General features: G+C 43.3%; 1 protein-coding gene across 3 annotated transcripts in view; it reads left to right on the top strand.

Moving 5' to 3' along the window:
- Positions 1-12,950, top strand: part of LOC122543907 (oocyte zinc finger protein XlCOF7.1-like) — a 13,853-nt gene extending 903 nt beyond the window's left edge. The window contains exons 1-2 of one of the 3 annotated variants that reach the window (XM_043682796.1): positions 919-959; positions 10,226-12,950. In XM_043682796.1, coding sequence (XP_043538731.1) covers positions 10,343-11,548 — 1,206 coding nt within the window. In that variant the 5' untranslated portion in view covers positions 919-959; positions 10,226-10,342 and the 3' untranslated portion in view covers positions 11,549-12,950. Of the gene's footprint in view, positions 1-918; positions 960-7,311; positions 7,898-10,225 lie in introns of those variants that run through there. The other 2 variants (XM_043682797.1, XM_043682795.1) reach the window with 2 other exon arrangements.
- The last annotated feature ends 3,872 nt before the right edge of the window (positions 12,951-16,822 follow it).

The following is a 16,822-nucleotide window of genomic DNA, read 5'->3' as shown; positions in this document are numbered from 1 at the left end:
GAGATCAGAGCTGAAAAATGTGTTGCTGGAAAAGCGCAGCAGGTCAAGCAGCATCCAAGGAGCAGGAGAATTGACGTTTCTGGCATAAGCCCTTCTTCAGGTCCTGAGGTCAGATTCCTGAAGAAGGGCTTATGCCCGAAACATTGATTCTCCTGCTCCTTGGATGCTGCCTGACCTGCTGCGCTTTTCCAGCAACACATTTTTCAGATCTGTAAGGAGAGAAAAGAGCTGACGTTTCGAGCTTTTGACAAAGGGTCAGTTAGACTCGAAACGTCAGCTCTTTTCTCTCCTTACAGATGCTGCCAGACCTGCTGAGATTTTCCAGCATTTTCTCTTTTGGTTTCAGATTCCAGCATCTGAAGTAATTTGCTTTTCTCTCACTTTTGCCTCGCCTGATCATCATGCCTCTGCAGTTGTCTCTTCTTTCAAACAATCAGTGTATTTTTGTTATGTTCCGCTGGCTTTTATCTTTCACTGTTCCTTCTGCTGACACAGAACCAAATGGGATTTTGTTTTGATTCACTCATTAGGTGTGAATGATGCCACCTTCTTGAACCACTTGTTCTGTAGGAAGACCCATAGTTGTTCATAGAATCCCTACAGTACAGAAACAGGCCCTTCAGCCCAACAAGTCCACACTGATTCTCTGAAGAGTAACCCACCCAGACCCATTCCCCTTACCCTATATTTATCCCTGACTAATGCACCTAAGTTACACATTCCTGAACAGTTATGGGCATTTTAGAATGGCCAATTCAGCTAACCTGCACATCTTTGGATTGAGGGAGGAAACCAGAGCACCCGGAGGAAACCCACGCGGATGCTGGGAGAATGTGCAAACTCCACACAGACGGTCACCAGAGCTGGGAATTGAACCCATGTCCCTGGCGCTGTGAGGCAACAGTGCTAACCAGTAAGCCACCGTGCTGCCCGTTAATCAGGGAATATCAGTCAAGATGGTGAGTAGAAAAAACAAACAGTTGAGATGGTGAGTGGCTTGGAGAAGAACTTGTGGGTAGTTGTGTTCCTGTTTATCTGCTACCCTTGTCCTTTTAAAAGGATTTTGTGGAGGGTTTGGAAGTTCCTGAATTGCAGTACACCTTGTAGAAGATACTGCTACTGAACATCAGTGATGGAGAGAGTGGATGATTGTGTATGTGATGCCAACCAAGCAGGCTGCTTTGTCGTGGATGGTTTTCACCACTTTCAACACCCACACATTGTGCTTCCCAACTTTATCAGCCCACAAAATTCTTTTAACTATTTTTGTCCATTTCTCTTTCACTTCCAGGTTTGTATTGGGTCAATATTCTGTGTAATTTATTCCATATAATTCATTCTATACACATTGAAATGCCAACTTTTTTTCCATCTCCACCATTACCAGCAGCTATTGCCTATCCACAGTCCGCTGTGGGAAGTTGGTCTCTGATCTTCATGAATTGGTGCAGTTTGTGAAGTTCCACAATGTTGTTGGGTGATGAAGTAGAGGATTTTCGCAAAGATGATAAGTGAACAGTGATATATGTCCAAGTCAACAACACTGATTTGCATTTCTATTATGGAGTCATACATCTCAGAAACTAACTTGACCCAGCGTCTGCATGCCGACCAAGTTTCTTAAACTGAACTAGTCCCATTTGCCTGCATTTGGCCCATATCCCTCTAAACCGTTCCTAAATATGAACTTGTCCAAATGACTTTTAAATGTTGTAATTGTACTCCCCTCTACCACTTTCTCTGAAAGCTTATTCCATAAAGGCACCACCCTCTGTATGAAAAGGTTGCCCATCTGGCCTCTTTTAAATCTTTCCCTGCTCATCTGAAACCTGTAAATCCACTACTCTAAGGAAAAAACCGTGGCTATTCACCTTCTCTATACCTGTCATGATTTTAAAACCACTTCAGGGTCACCCCTCAGCCTCCTACTCTCTAGGGAAACAAAGTCTCACGTTATCCAGACTCCTTTTATAACTCCGAATTGAATATAATGTGCATAGCATATCACAGGAACTCTGCAAAGCAGAGTGCAAGAACATATTAAGGCAGGTGACTGAAAATTTGGTTGGCAAAGTTATGGTGAGTATTTGAAAGGAAATTGAGGTGGAAAGCTTTAAGGAGGAGGTTCTGGAGCTTAGGGTCCAATGAACTGAAAGAACAGCCATCTATGGTGGAGGTACATGATTGTTTTTGACTGGTATAGATCGGCCAGAGTTTTTTTTTATGCTTTGAATCTCAGGAAGGTTCAAGAGGCTGAATTGAGTGCAGAGATCTCGGAGCATTGTGGGGCTGGAGAGTATTAGAGAGTTTGGCATCATCACAACAATGGAGGAAAACCTTCAAATGTTGGTGCTTCGCAAATGTGAGCTTTTATGGTCAGTGAGCACAGATGTGATGGGTGAGGAAGATTTGGTGTAAGGAAGCACATAACAACAGAGTTATGGATGAGCTCGGGAATACTGGCGGCTGAATGTTCAAGACTGGGAGTGTGTTATGTTTGGCTAAGCTTAAAGGTAGCAAAGGAATGAATGAAAGTTCCATCAGAGATGAGCTGAGATGAGGATGGAGTCGGGTGATGTTACTGAGATGGAAATGATGAGGATGGTGACGATAAGGACTTCTGGTTGAAAACACATCATGGGGTGAAATATTTTACTAGGGTTGTGAAGAGTATGACATTCAGCCTGAGTTAGACTCACCTTCTCCTTGGAAACTATGGGGTGGATGTGGAATTTGTGACCAGGTCTAGGGACACTGCTATTATCTTCCCGACAGTTGAATGGAGGAAATTTCTGCTAATTCAGTCCTGGATCTCGGATGAGTCAGGATTGACTGAGACTTGGAGGAACTTGGATGGTGTTGTCGTTCATCTGTTGCCCTGCGATTTCTACGTGGTAGTGGTTGGGAGTTTAGGAGGTTCTGTTAAAAGTTTGGTCAAGGTGTAGTAAAGAAATCCCTCTCCGGTCTTTGTTTCTTGCACTTCTCTTCCCTTCTCCTTTCTCATCGAAATTAGAGCTTTTTACACTGAGTGGTAGGTTCCGTTACATAGAGGACATCAGTGATGCAGTTAAATTCTTATGACAATTCAGCAGCTTTCATGTTCAGTGCTCACCCTACATGTTCCTAAATTAATTCAGCTCCAGTGTACAAGCTGCCTTTGTCTCTTTCTCATTCTCTTTCTTTCTTTCTCAATTTCTCTTTCTCGCTCTCCTCTCAATTTCTCTCTCTCTCTCTCTCTCTCGCTCGCTCTCTCTCTGTCCCTCGCTCTCTGTCTCATTCTCTCTTTCTAGTTTTCTCTCTCTTTCTCTGTCTCAAGAACCCAGTCTGGCATGCCGCACTCTCTTTCACCCTCCCTCCCCCAGCGCACCCGCACTCTTTCTTCCTCCCTCCCCCTCTTCCCCCGTTACTTCAAATTCCCTGGATTATGAGAGAGGAGGATGTGCAGTTGGGTAACTTCACCTTCGGATATTAATCACAACCTTGAAGGACAGAATTTTGAACATGGAAATACAGTTATACTGGGGAGAAACTATTGCAATTTGGAGATTGAGAAAAGGGATTCAATTCACACCCGCTCTGAATGTGGGAAGGGATTCTCTCGATTATTCTAGCTGATGACACATCACTGAGTGCATACTGGAAAGACCTTGTAAAAACCCAAGCTGCGAGAAATGTGATGAGTGATGGGGCTTTATGTCCCCAGACATGTATTTATGTCAATGGCAGACTGTTCAGGTGCTGTCACTGTGGGACTTGGTTTCAACTCACTACAATTGGTGAATTCATAGAGTCATAGAGATGTACAGCATGGAAGCACACCCTTCAGTCCAACCCATCCATCCCGACCAGATATCTCGTCCCACCTGCCAGCACCTGGCCCTTTTCCCTCCAAACCCTTCCTATTCATATATCCATCCAAATGCCTCTTAAATGTTGAAATTGTACCAGTCTCCACCACTTCCTCTGGCAGCTCATTCCATACACGTACTACCCTCTGTGTGAAAAAGTTGCCCCATAGGTCACTTTTATATCTTTTCCCTCTCACCCTAAACTTATGCCCTCTACTTCTGGACTCGCTGACCCCAGGGAAAAGACTTTGCCTATTTACCCTATCCATGCCTCTCATAATTTTGTCAACCTCTATAAGGTCACCCCTCAGCCTCCGACGCTCCAGGGAAAACAGCCCCAGCCTGTTCAGCCTCTCCCTATAGCTCAAATCTTCCAACCCTGGCAACATCCTTATAAATCCTTTCTGAACCCTTTCAAGTTTCACAACATCTTTCCAATAGGAAGGAGACCAGAATTGTATGCAATATTCCAACAGTGGCCAAACCAATGTCCTGTACAGCCGCAACATTACCTCCCAACTCCTGTACTCAATACTCTGACCAAACGCCTCCTTCACTATGCTATCTACCTGTGACTCCACTTTCAAGGAGCTATGAACCTGCACTCCAAGGTCTCTTTGTTCAGCAACATTCCCGAGGACCTTACCATTAAGTGTGTAAGTCCTGCTAAGATTTGCTTTCCCAAAATGCAGCACCTCACATTTATCTGAATTAAACTCCATCTGCCACTTCCCATTGGCTCATCTGGGCTCATCTGGTCAAGATCCTGTTGTAATCTGAGGTAATCTTCTTCACTGTCCACTACACCTCCAATTTTGGTGTCATCTGCAAACTTACTAACTGTACCTCTTATGCTCGCATTCAAATATTAGGGTGAGGCTCCACGTGTTCAGTTCCTACATAGTACTTTGCCCTCCCTACCTTTGTGAACTCATCCAACCCTACATCTCTCTAAAATATCTGTCCTTCTAATTTGACACACAACCCTATTTTGTTCCATTGTTAAGTCTGTGCTGAAGTCTCTTGGTTGTGTCCTAAAGCACTCTGCTTTTACTTGTTTCACTCCCTCTGAGATATCCTTAAATATTTAACTTTTTGTAAGTAGGCTTTTATTCATCTGCTTTAATTTCTGTTTATGTGGCCCTGCAATTTTGTTTGTTAATATCATGTCAAATGTTTTACTGTGGGGAAGTACAATACGAAGGTGTGATGAAAAGCAGCCATACCATCAGAATCCAATCCCTGTAAACTTAGAGCAGCTGGATGTCTGACTGAATCCTTCTTGCACATGGAGCAGAGGAGTGATCTGTCCATGATGTGATTACACCATCCCTACCATTGTCCTGTTATTTCCACAGTGTCTCCATAATGTCTTTTCACTCTTCTGGGTAGATGATCATTGAATTAGACTTCATCTGCACAGACATGCATATGTTTTCCCCATGGTGAATGCATTTTCTTTTCATGCTCTGTGACTGGTGAAAGCTCTTTGCAGTCAGTTCACTGGAGTACACTCACACAAGCTGTGTAATGGGTTAGAGCTCTTCCCACACACTAGTACGCAGTCACTTGAGTCATATAATCAGAGAATCCCTACCCTGTGGAAACAGGCCATTTGGCCCATGAAGTCCATACCAACACTCTGAAGAGCATTCCACCCAGACTCACCTCCCTATCCCTGTAACCCTACATTTCCCATGGCTAATCAACCTAGCCTACATATCCCTGGACACATCCCTGGCAATTTAGCATGGCCAATCAACTTAACCTGCACGCCTTTGGACTATGGAAGGAAATCTACTTCGACTAGATTCCCTACAGTATGGAAACAGGCCATTTGGCCCAATGAGTCCACACCTTATATTTACCCTGGACTAATGCAACTATCACTATGGGCAATTTAGCTTGGCCAATTCACCTGACCTGCACATCTTTGGATTGTGGGAGGAAACTGGAACACCCGGAGGAAACTCAAGCAGATATGGGGAGAGTGTGCAAACTCCACACACAAGATGCCCAAGGCTGGAATCAAACCCGGGTCCCTGGTGCTGTGAGACAGCAGTGCCAAGCACTGAGTCACCATCCTGCCCCTCAATGCTTTTCCAGTCTCACGGATCAGTTAAGTAATTTTCCACATCGGAGCAAACCCACCTTTTTCATTGCATAAACATGTTGAGAGTTCAACTGTCAATCCTAAAAATGTTGTTGGCATAATTCCTCATATGTTCAGGGTGATGCAGCAGTTATTATCCTGAACAAGTCCCCAGTCAACAGGCACCACCTTGGTTCAGTGGAGAGTGGAACACGTGTGAGCATCCTGGTGAAGTGACACGAGTGGGAGGAGCTTCAGGGTTCCCTCCGGCCAAGCCATTGCTTTTATTTTCATTCTGCCCAGTGAAGCTGGAGATAGGTTGGCATAATGGCCACTCACTGCCCTAAAGGGAGCATGCAGGACAATCCTCGGAATGTGAGAAATAGGGGAATTAGGCTTTTTGAGCTACTGAGCCTGCTCTGCTATCTAACAAAATCATAGCTGCTCTGATTCTGACCCTTCAACTTCCCTTTCCTTCCTATCCCTTGGAACTCTGCTGAGTTTTTAACTTCAACTTTATCATGTTTTGGGAAAGCAAATCTTAGCAGGACTTATACACTTAATGGTCAGGTCCTAGGGAGTGTTATTGAGCAAAGAGACCTTGTAGTGCAGGTTCATAGCTCCTTGAAAGTGGAGTCGCAGATAGATAGGATAGTGAAGAAGGCGTTTGATATGCTTTCCTTTATTGGTCAGAGTATTGAGTACAGGAGTTGGGAGGTCATGTTGCGGCTGTACAGGACATTGGTTAAGCCACTGTTGGAATATTGCATGTAATTCTGGTCTCCTTCATATCGGAAAGATGTTGTGAAACTTGAAAGGGTTCAGAAAATATTTACAAGGATGTTGCCAGGGCTGGAGGATTTGAGCTATAGGGAGAGGTTGAACAGGATGGGGCTGTTTTCCCTGGAGTGTTGGAGGCTGAGGGGTGACCTTATAGAGGTTTACAAAATAATGAGGGCATGGATAGGATAAATAGACAAAGTCTTTTCCCTGGGGTTGGGGAGTCCAGAAGTAGAGGGCATAAGTTTAGGGTGAGAGGGAAAAGATATAAAAGAGACCTAAGTGGCAACTTTTCCATGCAGAGGGTGGTACGTGTATGGAATAAGCTGCCAGAGGATTTGGTGGAGGCTGGTACAATTGCAACATTTAAGAGGCATTTGGATGAATAGGAAGGGTTTGGAGGGATATGGGCCGGGTGCTGGCAGGTGGGATGAGATTGGGTTGGGATATCTGGTCAACATGGACACGTTGGACCTAAGGGTCTGTTTCCATGCTGTATATCTCTATGACTCTATGTCCTTTCTCAGGTATTTTAGAAAATTTGCAGGCTGAGAGCTTTTCTTTCTCTGACTCCACTGCTTCTGATATTTTTCCAGCTGCAGGTCAAGCTGAATGTTTGAAAACACTGAAATTGTAGGGAGTTGAGAGTTTTTGAGCATTCGTCAGCAGTTTTGATCTTTTTGTGGAATCCTCTAATTCCTAAGCACTGGGGCTGGTGTGGCTTATTTACTGTGGATCGGAATCGATGGCCACTTATTGCTCTGTTTCACCTCTGCCCTCCCCGATCATCTTTCTGCTGTTGTCTGACTTCCTCCTGCCTCTAATAATGGATTTATTTGAACTATGTTTGGTATTTTGTTGTTGTTTCCATTGATTGTACCATTGCTGCTGATTTCCCAGCTTCACCTTCCCATGGTCAGGAATTATTTATCCAGCTCAGGAGAACACTTCTGCTTCTGAGCTAATATTGATCCTCAAATACTGCCCCAGTTTTATTCCCTGTAATTCATCTGCACAACCTGAAAGGTAAACTCTGTTTCTGTCTCCACAGATGCTGCCTGACCTGCTGAGTATTCCCAGTATTTACTACTTTTGTCAGATTTACAGCATCCACAGGATGTTTCTAGTAGGATATGAAATTGTCGAGTGAGGGACATCCTCGGAAAGCAGATTGCAGGTTGCTAAATAGGAAAAATATTTCTCTTTTCCATAAACCTATTTTTAAAAATTTATTTTTTTGGAATTGGGTTTCAATAAAAAAGACCTGCAGCTTATGTTACCTGCCCCAGTTATCTGGATGATGTTTAACTTTTTTGACCTGTTGCAGTTCCTGTAGCAAAGCTGTTCAGTAAGAAGTTAACAGTGATGAGGGGATGCTGATTTCTGTCTTGGTGACAGTCATTTTGTTTGGACATTGAGCCACATTACGAGGTACTTGGGAAAGTGACCAAAAACTTGGTCAAAAAGGAGACTTTTAAGGGTTATCTTAAATAGGAAAGTAAGGGAGGGAGGGCTGAAAGGTTTCTGGAGGAATTTCACCAGAACCTGGGGCCCAGGAAAATGAAAGCATGCGCAGTTATCTGAAAGGTTTCTATGTTCAGCAAAGATGACCACAATGGGACTTATGGCTGTCAGAAAGTGATTTGAAAACCCAAAATCTAACCCAGCAGGTTTTTTTTCCAAGTATCAGAACCACAAACTAACAGATACATTCAACTTAATTTCACAATCTGCTCTGTCAATTAGAAGATGTAAGAATCAGTTATCAATGTTGGAATAACAGAGCCTTTAGAAATACATAATATAATGAAGCAGAGTCAGCATGGCTTTCTAAAGGGGAAATCATTCCAGACCTGTCAATTAGAATTTTGAGGTGGTACTGAGCAGGGTATACAAAGGGGAACCTGTAGATGTAATATGTTTGAAGTTCCAAAAACCACTCTAAGGCATTGTACATGAGACTACTTAAGATAAGAATGCTTGCTGTTGTTGTTACGTATTAGCATGGATGGAGGATTGGCTAACTAGTAAAGACAGAGAGTTGGGATAAATGGGGCATTCTAATGATGTTAAATTGTTAGTAGAGCAGCTGGGTAGTAGGAATCAATACTGAGGTCACAATTATTGACAACATTTACTAATGGATAATGGAAGTGAATATCATCATCATAGAATCCCTACAGTGTGGAAACAGACCATTCAGCCCATCGGGTCCACACCGACCCTCTGAAGAGCATCACATGCAGTTATTTCCCCCCTCTACAATATTCTTGTAACCCTGCATTTCCCATTGGCAATGCACACATTTCTGGACACTATGGGCAATGTAGCGTGGCCAATCCATCTAACCTGCACATCTATGGAATGTACTGTTGCAGTTATATAAAACCCTTGTTAGGCCACATTTGGAGTATTGTGTGCAGTTTTGGTCACCACAGTACCAGAAGGACTTACAAGCTTTGGAGAAAATGCAGACAAGGTTCACCAGGATGTTGAAGGCATTGACTGTGAGGGAAGGTTAAAAAGACTAGGAATGTTTTCACTGAAAAGATGGCGGCTGAGAGGGGATCTGGTAAAGATCTCCAAAATTAGGGTAGATAGAGGCTTTTTTTTCCCAGTGTTGAAGTTTCAATTACAAGGGGGCACAGGTTGAGGTGAGAGAGGGAAAACTTAAGGGAGATGTGCTCGGGAAATCTTTCACGCCAAGAGTGGTAGGAGCCTGAGACGCACTGCCAGAGGAGGTACTGAAAGCAGGCATGTTGGTGACATTTAAGGGGCATCTGGATGGTTACATGAATAGGGAGGGAATAGAGGAAGGCAAACCAAGTAAGGGCAGAAGGTTTTTTTTAGTTTAGTTAGGGCACTGGCTTGGAGGGGACGAAAGGCCTGATCTGTGCTGTACTTCTCTTTTGTTGCCAAATGATTCAAAATAGATTGTGAGGCAAGTTGATGATATTAAGGGTCAACAGAAGGATATAGTTAGGTTAAGTGTGTGGACAAAAGTCCTGGCAGTTGGAATGTAATGTGTAGGGAAAATATGAGGTTTATACATATTGGCAGGAGAAATAGGTGAGGTGAATATTATTTAAATAGGGAAAAACACTGCAGACAGCAGTGAGGGACTTGGGTCTCTTTGTCCTTGAAACACAAAAATTTAGCACCAAGCTCAGTGAGTAGCAGAGAAGGAAAATGGTCTGTTGGCCTTTATCGCAAAGTGAATGAGGTATAAAAGTAAGGAATTCTTGCTAAAATGGTACAAGACAGTCGTCAGATCACATTTGAAATACTGTGAATGGTTTTCATCCCTTGTAATAGAAAGATATACTGGCAGCGGAGGCAGTCCAGAGCATGTTCACTAGTTTGACCCTGGATGTGGTTGGGGGGTGGTGATTTTTGTTTTTTGAGGAGAGGTTGAGTAGGTTGGGAGTGTATTCTTTGAGGTGTAGAAGATAATCTCATTTTTGTCTGGGTTCTCTCTCACTTCCTTTATTCTGTTTTCAACCAGTTTCACAGGGTGTTTGAAGGGGACGATTTGCAGTGAGGAAACTTAAACCAAACATCGCTTCGAGATCTGACTGAGTCATCCAATTCATTGTAGCCTGAATAACATTGGATTTTGAACATGGAAAGAAAAAGCGCCATTCACAGAGGGGAGAAACTGTACACATGTTGTACATGCGGACAAGGTTTCAGCAGATCATTGGCCCTGGCAGAACATGAATACAGTCACAGCGGGGAGAGGCCGTTCATCTGTTCCCAGTGTGGGAAAGGATTCGCTCGATCATCCACTCTGCTGAGGCACCAGCAAATTCACACAGAGGAGAGACCTTTTAAATGCTTAGACTGTAGCAAGTGCTTTAAAAGCTCTAGGGATCTGGTGTCCCATCAACGTGTTCACACTGATGAGAGACCCTTCAGTTGCTCTCAATGTAGGGCTGGATTCAGGTGGTCATCCCAACTTGCTACACACCAGCGAGTTCACACTGGGGAGACCCCGTTCACCTGCATGGAGTGTGGGAAGGGGTTCTCTCGGTCATCTCACCTTATGACACATCAGCGGCTTCACACTGGGGAGAGGCCCTTCACCTGCTCTGTCTGTGGGAAGGGATTCACTGATTCATCGAACCTCACGTCACACCAGCGAGTTCACACCAACAACAGGCCGTTCAGCTGCTTTTTGTGTGGGAAGAGATTCACTCAGTCATGCAATCTGCTGACACACCAGCATGTTCACATTAATGAGAGACCTTTCAGATGTTTAGATTGTGGGAAGTGCTATAAAAGCTCCAAGGAACTGATGTCCCATCAACATATTCATAGTGAGGAAAGACCTTTTAAATGCCCAGACTGTGGGAAACATTACAGAAGTTCTGGGGACCTGATGTCCCATCAGCGTGTTCACACTGATGAGAGACCTTTCAGGTGCTCTCGTTGCGATACTGGGTTTAGGCGATCATCTGACCTCATTGATCACCAGCGGATTCACACTGGGGAGAGACCGTTCACCTGCACTGAGTGTGGGAAGGGATTCACTCAGAAATCCAACCTACTGAAACACCAGCAAGTTCACACAGAGGAGAGACCTTTTCAATGCCCAGACTGTGGGAAGTGCTATAAAAGCTCCGGGAGCTTGATGTCCCATCAACGTGTTCACACTGACGAGAGACCATTCAGGTGCTCTCACTGTGGGACTGGGTTCAAGTGGTCATCCCAACTCACTGTACACCAGCGAGTTCACACTGGAGAGAGGCCGTTTGCCTGCTCTGACTGTGGAAAGAGATTTGCTGTGAAATCCAATCTGCTGAGTCATCAACGGGTCCATGAATAACGACTGTGCTTGGATTTCACTGTGTACTTACCTCTCGGCCAAAAATCTGGTTTTACTTGCCATGGAGCTACCTCAATATTTATCCAATCAGTTTGATTCAGAATTCTTTTTTAAATTGATGTTTGAACCATGTCCATTTGAGTCTGTGTCTACTGAAATTAATCAACTCCAGCTCGGTAAACACAGTCTGTCAAAACTTTTGAAGGTCCTGGCCCTTTCCTTTCAAACTGTTCTCCTTTTCTGTTGCCCCCATCTTGTGGGGAGTTTGTGGAGCTTCTTTGTCATTCACTTTGAGATGATCTGACCAGCTGCCTCTTCCACGTACTTCCTTTCCCTGAAACTGTCCTCCTCCTCTGAACCCTGAGCTCTCAACTGTGTCCAGTTCCTCTACAACCTCCAATGCTTCTATGAGACCAACTTCCTAGTCCCTCCACCCTTCTCATTCAGTTGTTGAGCAAAACTCTCCCTACATCCCCAAATAAGTTGATATTGTGCAGTCTTGCTTGATCATGGAACTCAGTTTAAATCCACCATCATCACCATCCCGTGAAAAACCAAATCTTGACCGCACTATCCTTGAAAGCAACCACCCCATCTCTGCACCACCCTTTCCTTTCAGAAGGCTTAGAACTTGGTGTCCCCCAAGGCTGGCCCGGATGGGATGCATTCTAGATTGTTGAGAGAGATAAGGGGGCAAATAATGGAGCCCTTGACAGAAATTCCACAGGCGCCCTCTGAGCACAGGATTAGTCCCGGGGGACAGGAGGATTGCAAATGTGTTGCTGTGTCTTAAGAAAAGGAAACTACAGACCTGTCAGCTTGACTTCAATAGTCCACAAACTGATGGAGCCTGAATTAAGGGATAAATATACACTTGGAGAAAAATAAGTTAATACAAGAGTCAACATAGCTTTGTCAAGGGCAGGTCATATCTGATTGATTTAGTTGAGTTCTTTGACAGGTTGTAGATGATGAATATTTGGACTTTCAGAAAGCATTTGACACGGTGCCACTTGACAGGTTGCTTAGCGAATTAGAAATGTTTGGGATTGATGAGTTTTTTGGCAACGTGGATTAGAGGTTGGCTAAATGATTGGAAACAGATCTTAAGTATAGGAAAGAATTTCTCAGTCTAGAGATGAATTGAAAGTGGTGTACCACATGGATCAGTTTGGGAGCCTTGCTTTTTCTGATCTCTAAATGACTTGGAGATGAGTGTCGAGGGCAAAATCTCTAACCTTGCAGGGAGGAAAAACAATGAACTGTGAGGATGATACTGAGCGACTTCAGCAGGACCCTGACAAATTAGTCAAATGGGTAGATACTTAGCAGATGAATTTCAATGCAGGGTTAAAAATCACACCACACCAGGTTATAGTCCAACAGGTTTATTTGGAAGCACTAGCTTTCGGAGTGCTGCTCCTTCATCAGGTGGTTGTGGAGAATAAGATTGTAAGACACAGAATTTATAGCAAAAAATTACAGTGTGATGTAACTGAAATTATATATTGAAAAAGACCTGGATTGTTTGTGAAGTCTCTCATCGTTTCGAATGACCATGTTGGTTTCAGTTCTCTCATATGTAAATTGCAAAACTTTTTTAAAAAGTTACATTCTAAAGTGAACTTTAACAATAGTGTCATGTTTGCCCAGATAGGTCAATGCAAAGAAATGTGAGGTAATGCATTCTGGAAGGAGAAACATGGAGAGATAAGCAGGTTAAATGATACAACTTTGAGTGTCATCCAGGAGTGTCAGGGTTCAAGTGTACAATTCTCTGAAGGTGGTCAAACAAGTTGAAACAGCTTTTAAGAGGGTATATGGGATCTTTGGGTTAATTATTAGGAGAAAGAGTATAGAAAAAGGACGTGATGCTACAGGTCGACAAATCATTGGTCAGGCCACATTTGGAGTATTCGGTTCTAGGGCACTTTATTTAATGAACAATGTTAAAATCCTGGGAAGAATGCAAAGGAAATACACTAGAATGATACCAGGAATGAGGAATTTTAGATTCAAGGAAAGATTAGAGAAATTTGTCTTATTCTCCTTGGAGCAGAGAAGATTAAGACATGACCTTACTGACGTTTTCAAAATTATCAACAATTTTGACGGTTTGAAAAAGGACATTCTGCTTCCACTCTGTGATATGTCAGTAATGAGAGGTCACAATTCAAGATTGCCAGCAAGACAGCAGGAAGTGAGATGAGGAGAGATTTCTTTACTTGGAGTTGTTAGGATTTTGAATGTGCTGCCTGAGAGAGTGGTGGAGATGGATTCCACAGGAAGTTTCAAAAGACAGCTGGATATGTTTGAAAGGGATGAAGTTAGATGGCTACAGAGATAGGGCTGGAAAATGGAACTAGCTGGGTAGCTCTTTTGGGAGTTGGTACAGACACAGTGGGTTGAAATGGACACCTATATTGTAAAATTTATGATTGAAGGGATTTATCTTTGGCTCTCCTATTTCTTATCCATACAATGCTACTATGTGGCATAATCCAAAGCCTTGCATTAGATTTCACACATCTATCTCTACCTACTCACTCCCTGTCCCACCTCTCCATTTTTCTACTATTGTTCAATTATTAGACTGTTGGTTCCAGAGCTGGATAAGCAGCAATTCCTCCTGCTAACCATTGGAAGAAAAAGCTGATGTCTTCAGTTACCACTCAAAATTCTGTTTCCTAATTATCTTCTCCTTTGCTGTACATGATGAGAATCATACAGTGCAGAAAAACTATTGAGTCTGTACTGAAGAAGGGCTTATGCCCGAAACGTCGATTCTCCTGCTCCTCAGATGCTGCCTGGCCTGCTGTGTTTTTCTAGCACCACATTTTTCAACTCTGGTCTCTAGCATCTGCAGTCCTCACTTTCTCCCTGTACTACCAAAGCTCAACTAATCTATTACTAGTCCTTCTTTTAGGCACTGGGCCCACAGACTTGGCATTTCAAGTGCTCATCCAAATACTTGAAAGGTCATGAGATTTACCTCACTTCAACTACCCTGTGAAGCAGTGTATTCCAGGTCCCTACGACGCTCTTGGTGAAAACATTTTCCTCAAATCTCATCTAAATGTTCTGCCTTTCATCTTAAAATGATGCCCTCTTTATCAATGACCTTTAGATGAAAGGGACAGCTGCTTTCTGTTTGCTGTGTGTATTCCCTTCGTTCTTGTAAACCTTAATGAGGTTCCCCCTCAACCTTCACTGCTCCAAAGAAAACAACCTGAACTTATCCAGCCTCTCTTCATAACTGAACGCTACATCCTGAGTAATATTTTGGTGAATCTCCTCCGCACCCTTTTCAGTGCAATTCTTCCCATAGTGTGGTCACCAGACTGCACAAGGTATGCCAGCTGTGTCCTAACCAAAGTTCTGTGCAGCTCCAACATAACCTCCCTACTCTTATGCCTCAACTAGTAAACACAAGTGACCTTAACAACCCTATTCATCTGTGCTGCCATCTTCAGGAATTTATGGACAAGCACCCAAGATCCTTCTGTACCTCTGAGCTTCTTATTGTTCTGCCATTTGTTGAGTACTCCATTGTCATGTTACTTACAAGGTGCATCACCCCACATGTATCTGGATTAAATGCCATCTGCCATTAATCTATCCATCAGACCAATCCTGTAACCCAAAACCTTCTTCCTCACTGTCAAAGACTTTCTCAAAATCTTTGTGTCATCCTCCCGACATTATTATCCATATCGTTGACGTATATCACGAACAATAACAAACTCAATACTGATTCCTATGGCATACCATTGCACACTGGACTGTAGTCACACTAACAGCCTTCTGTCTTCCGCCATGCTGCCAATTTTTTTTATCAGTCTCCCACATGGAAACTTGTAAAAAGGGTTTGTTGAAATCCATGCAAACTACATCAATTTCATCAATACACTTGTGCATCTCTTCTAAACATTTGACCAGATTTGTTAGTCATGACCACCTTCTGACAAAGCCATGTTGGCTCTTTCTGATCCAACCTTGCTTCTTTAACTGAAGATAAATTCTCTCCTTCAGAATTTTATCCAACAGTTTCCCTACAAATGATGTGAGATTCACTGGTCTGTACTTTCCTGGGGTTTATCTTAACTTTTCAAGAAGGGTGGGAATCAGATTATCTGTCCTCCTGTTCTCTGGCATCCCTCTGCAGCCAGAGCCCCTGTGATTTCTTCCCTCGTCTTCCACAGCAGCCTGGAATACAATTCGTCTGAACCTGGGGATTTGTTCACTTTTAAATCTGCTAAAACCTTCACAACCGCTTCACTCCCCTATATCAATCTGCTCAAGAACTTCATCGCCAAACCTTTCAAATTCTGTGCCTGCATGTATCTGAGTGAAAACAGTTGTGAAGTATTCATTTAACACCACTGATGTCCTCTGCGGCTATACACAGATTTACCCTGTGGTCGCTAATGGGCCCTACTGTTTCCATGGATATTATCTTCCTCTTGAGATATTTGCAGAACAGCTTAGGATTCTTCCAAATCCTGCCTGCAAGTGTTCTCATTCCCTCTGTTTGTCTCCTCAATGCACTCACAGCCCAGTACTATGACCTCTGTTGATTTGCACCCTTTGTATTTTTTGTACTCTATTTTTCTTTTTATCCAGTCCTGAACGTTCATAGACATCCAAGGTTCTCTGGGCTTGTGCTACAACATTTTGCCCTAAAGGAAACACATTGTGCCTATACTCACCTCCATTCCTTTTTGAACACCTCTCACTGTCATTGCAGATGTGTTCTTGGCCACATTCCCACACCATACCGAACACCGGAACTTTCTAGCTACATGACAGCATCTGTTGGCAGTCCATCATAGCTCATCTTTCAAGGGCTTTATATTACCTTGAGATTTGATTCCAGTTCATACTCAATCCATCCTGACCCAGAAATGTGAGGTTATTCAAAGTCTGCTCGTTGTGTACCAAAACCTATTCAACCTCACCTCTGCCGTCACTGACTAAATTGTCTCCTGACCGAACCATGTCCAAATTTGAAAATTTGCATCCTGGTTGACAAATCCCTCCTTGGCTTCATCCCTCCTGATCACCTAACCTCCAATCCCTCGCTCTCTGTGATAATTTCACATCTGGCCATGCCCCTCCCCATCTCTCATTTCCAGTTGGTCACTGTTTGAGATAGCTGATGTCTTGCCCATGTTCCTCCCTTCCTATCTTGAAGAAGCCATAATGTTGATTCTGCTTTCTCTCCACAGATATTGCCAAACCTTCTGTGTTTCTGCAGAAAAAGAAATTCTGTTT

This window comes from Chiloscyllium plagiosum, chromosome 45, assembly GCF_004010195.1.
Source record: "Chiloscyllium plagiosum isolate BGI_BamShark_2017 chromosome 45, ASM401019v2, whole genome shotgun sequence".
In the NCBI taxonomy this organism is placed as follows: domain Eukaryota; kingdom Metazoa; phylum Chordata; class Chondrichthyes; order Orectolobiformes; family Hemiscylliidae; genus Chiloscyllium; species Chiloscyllium plagiosum.
The sequence above is the reverse complement of the archived record's forward strand: the minus strand, read 5'-3'. Positions and strand labels throughout refer to the sequence as shown.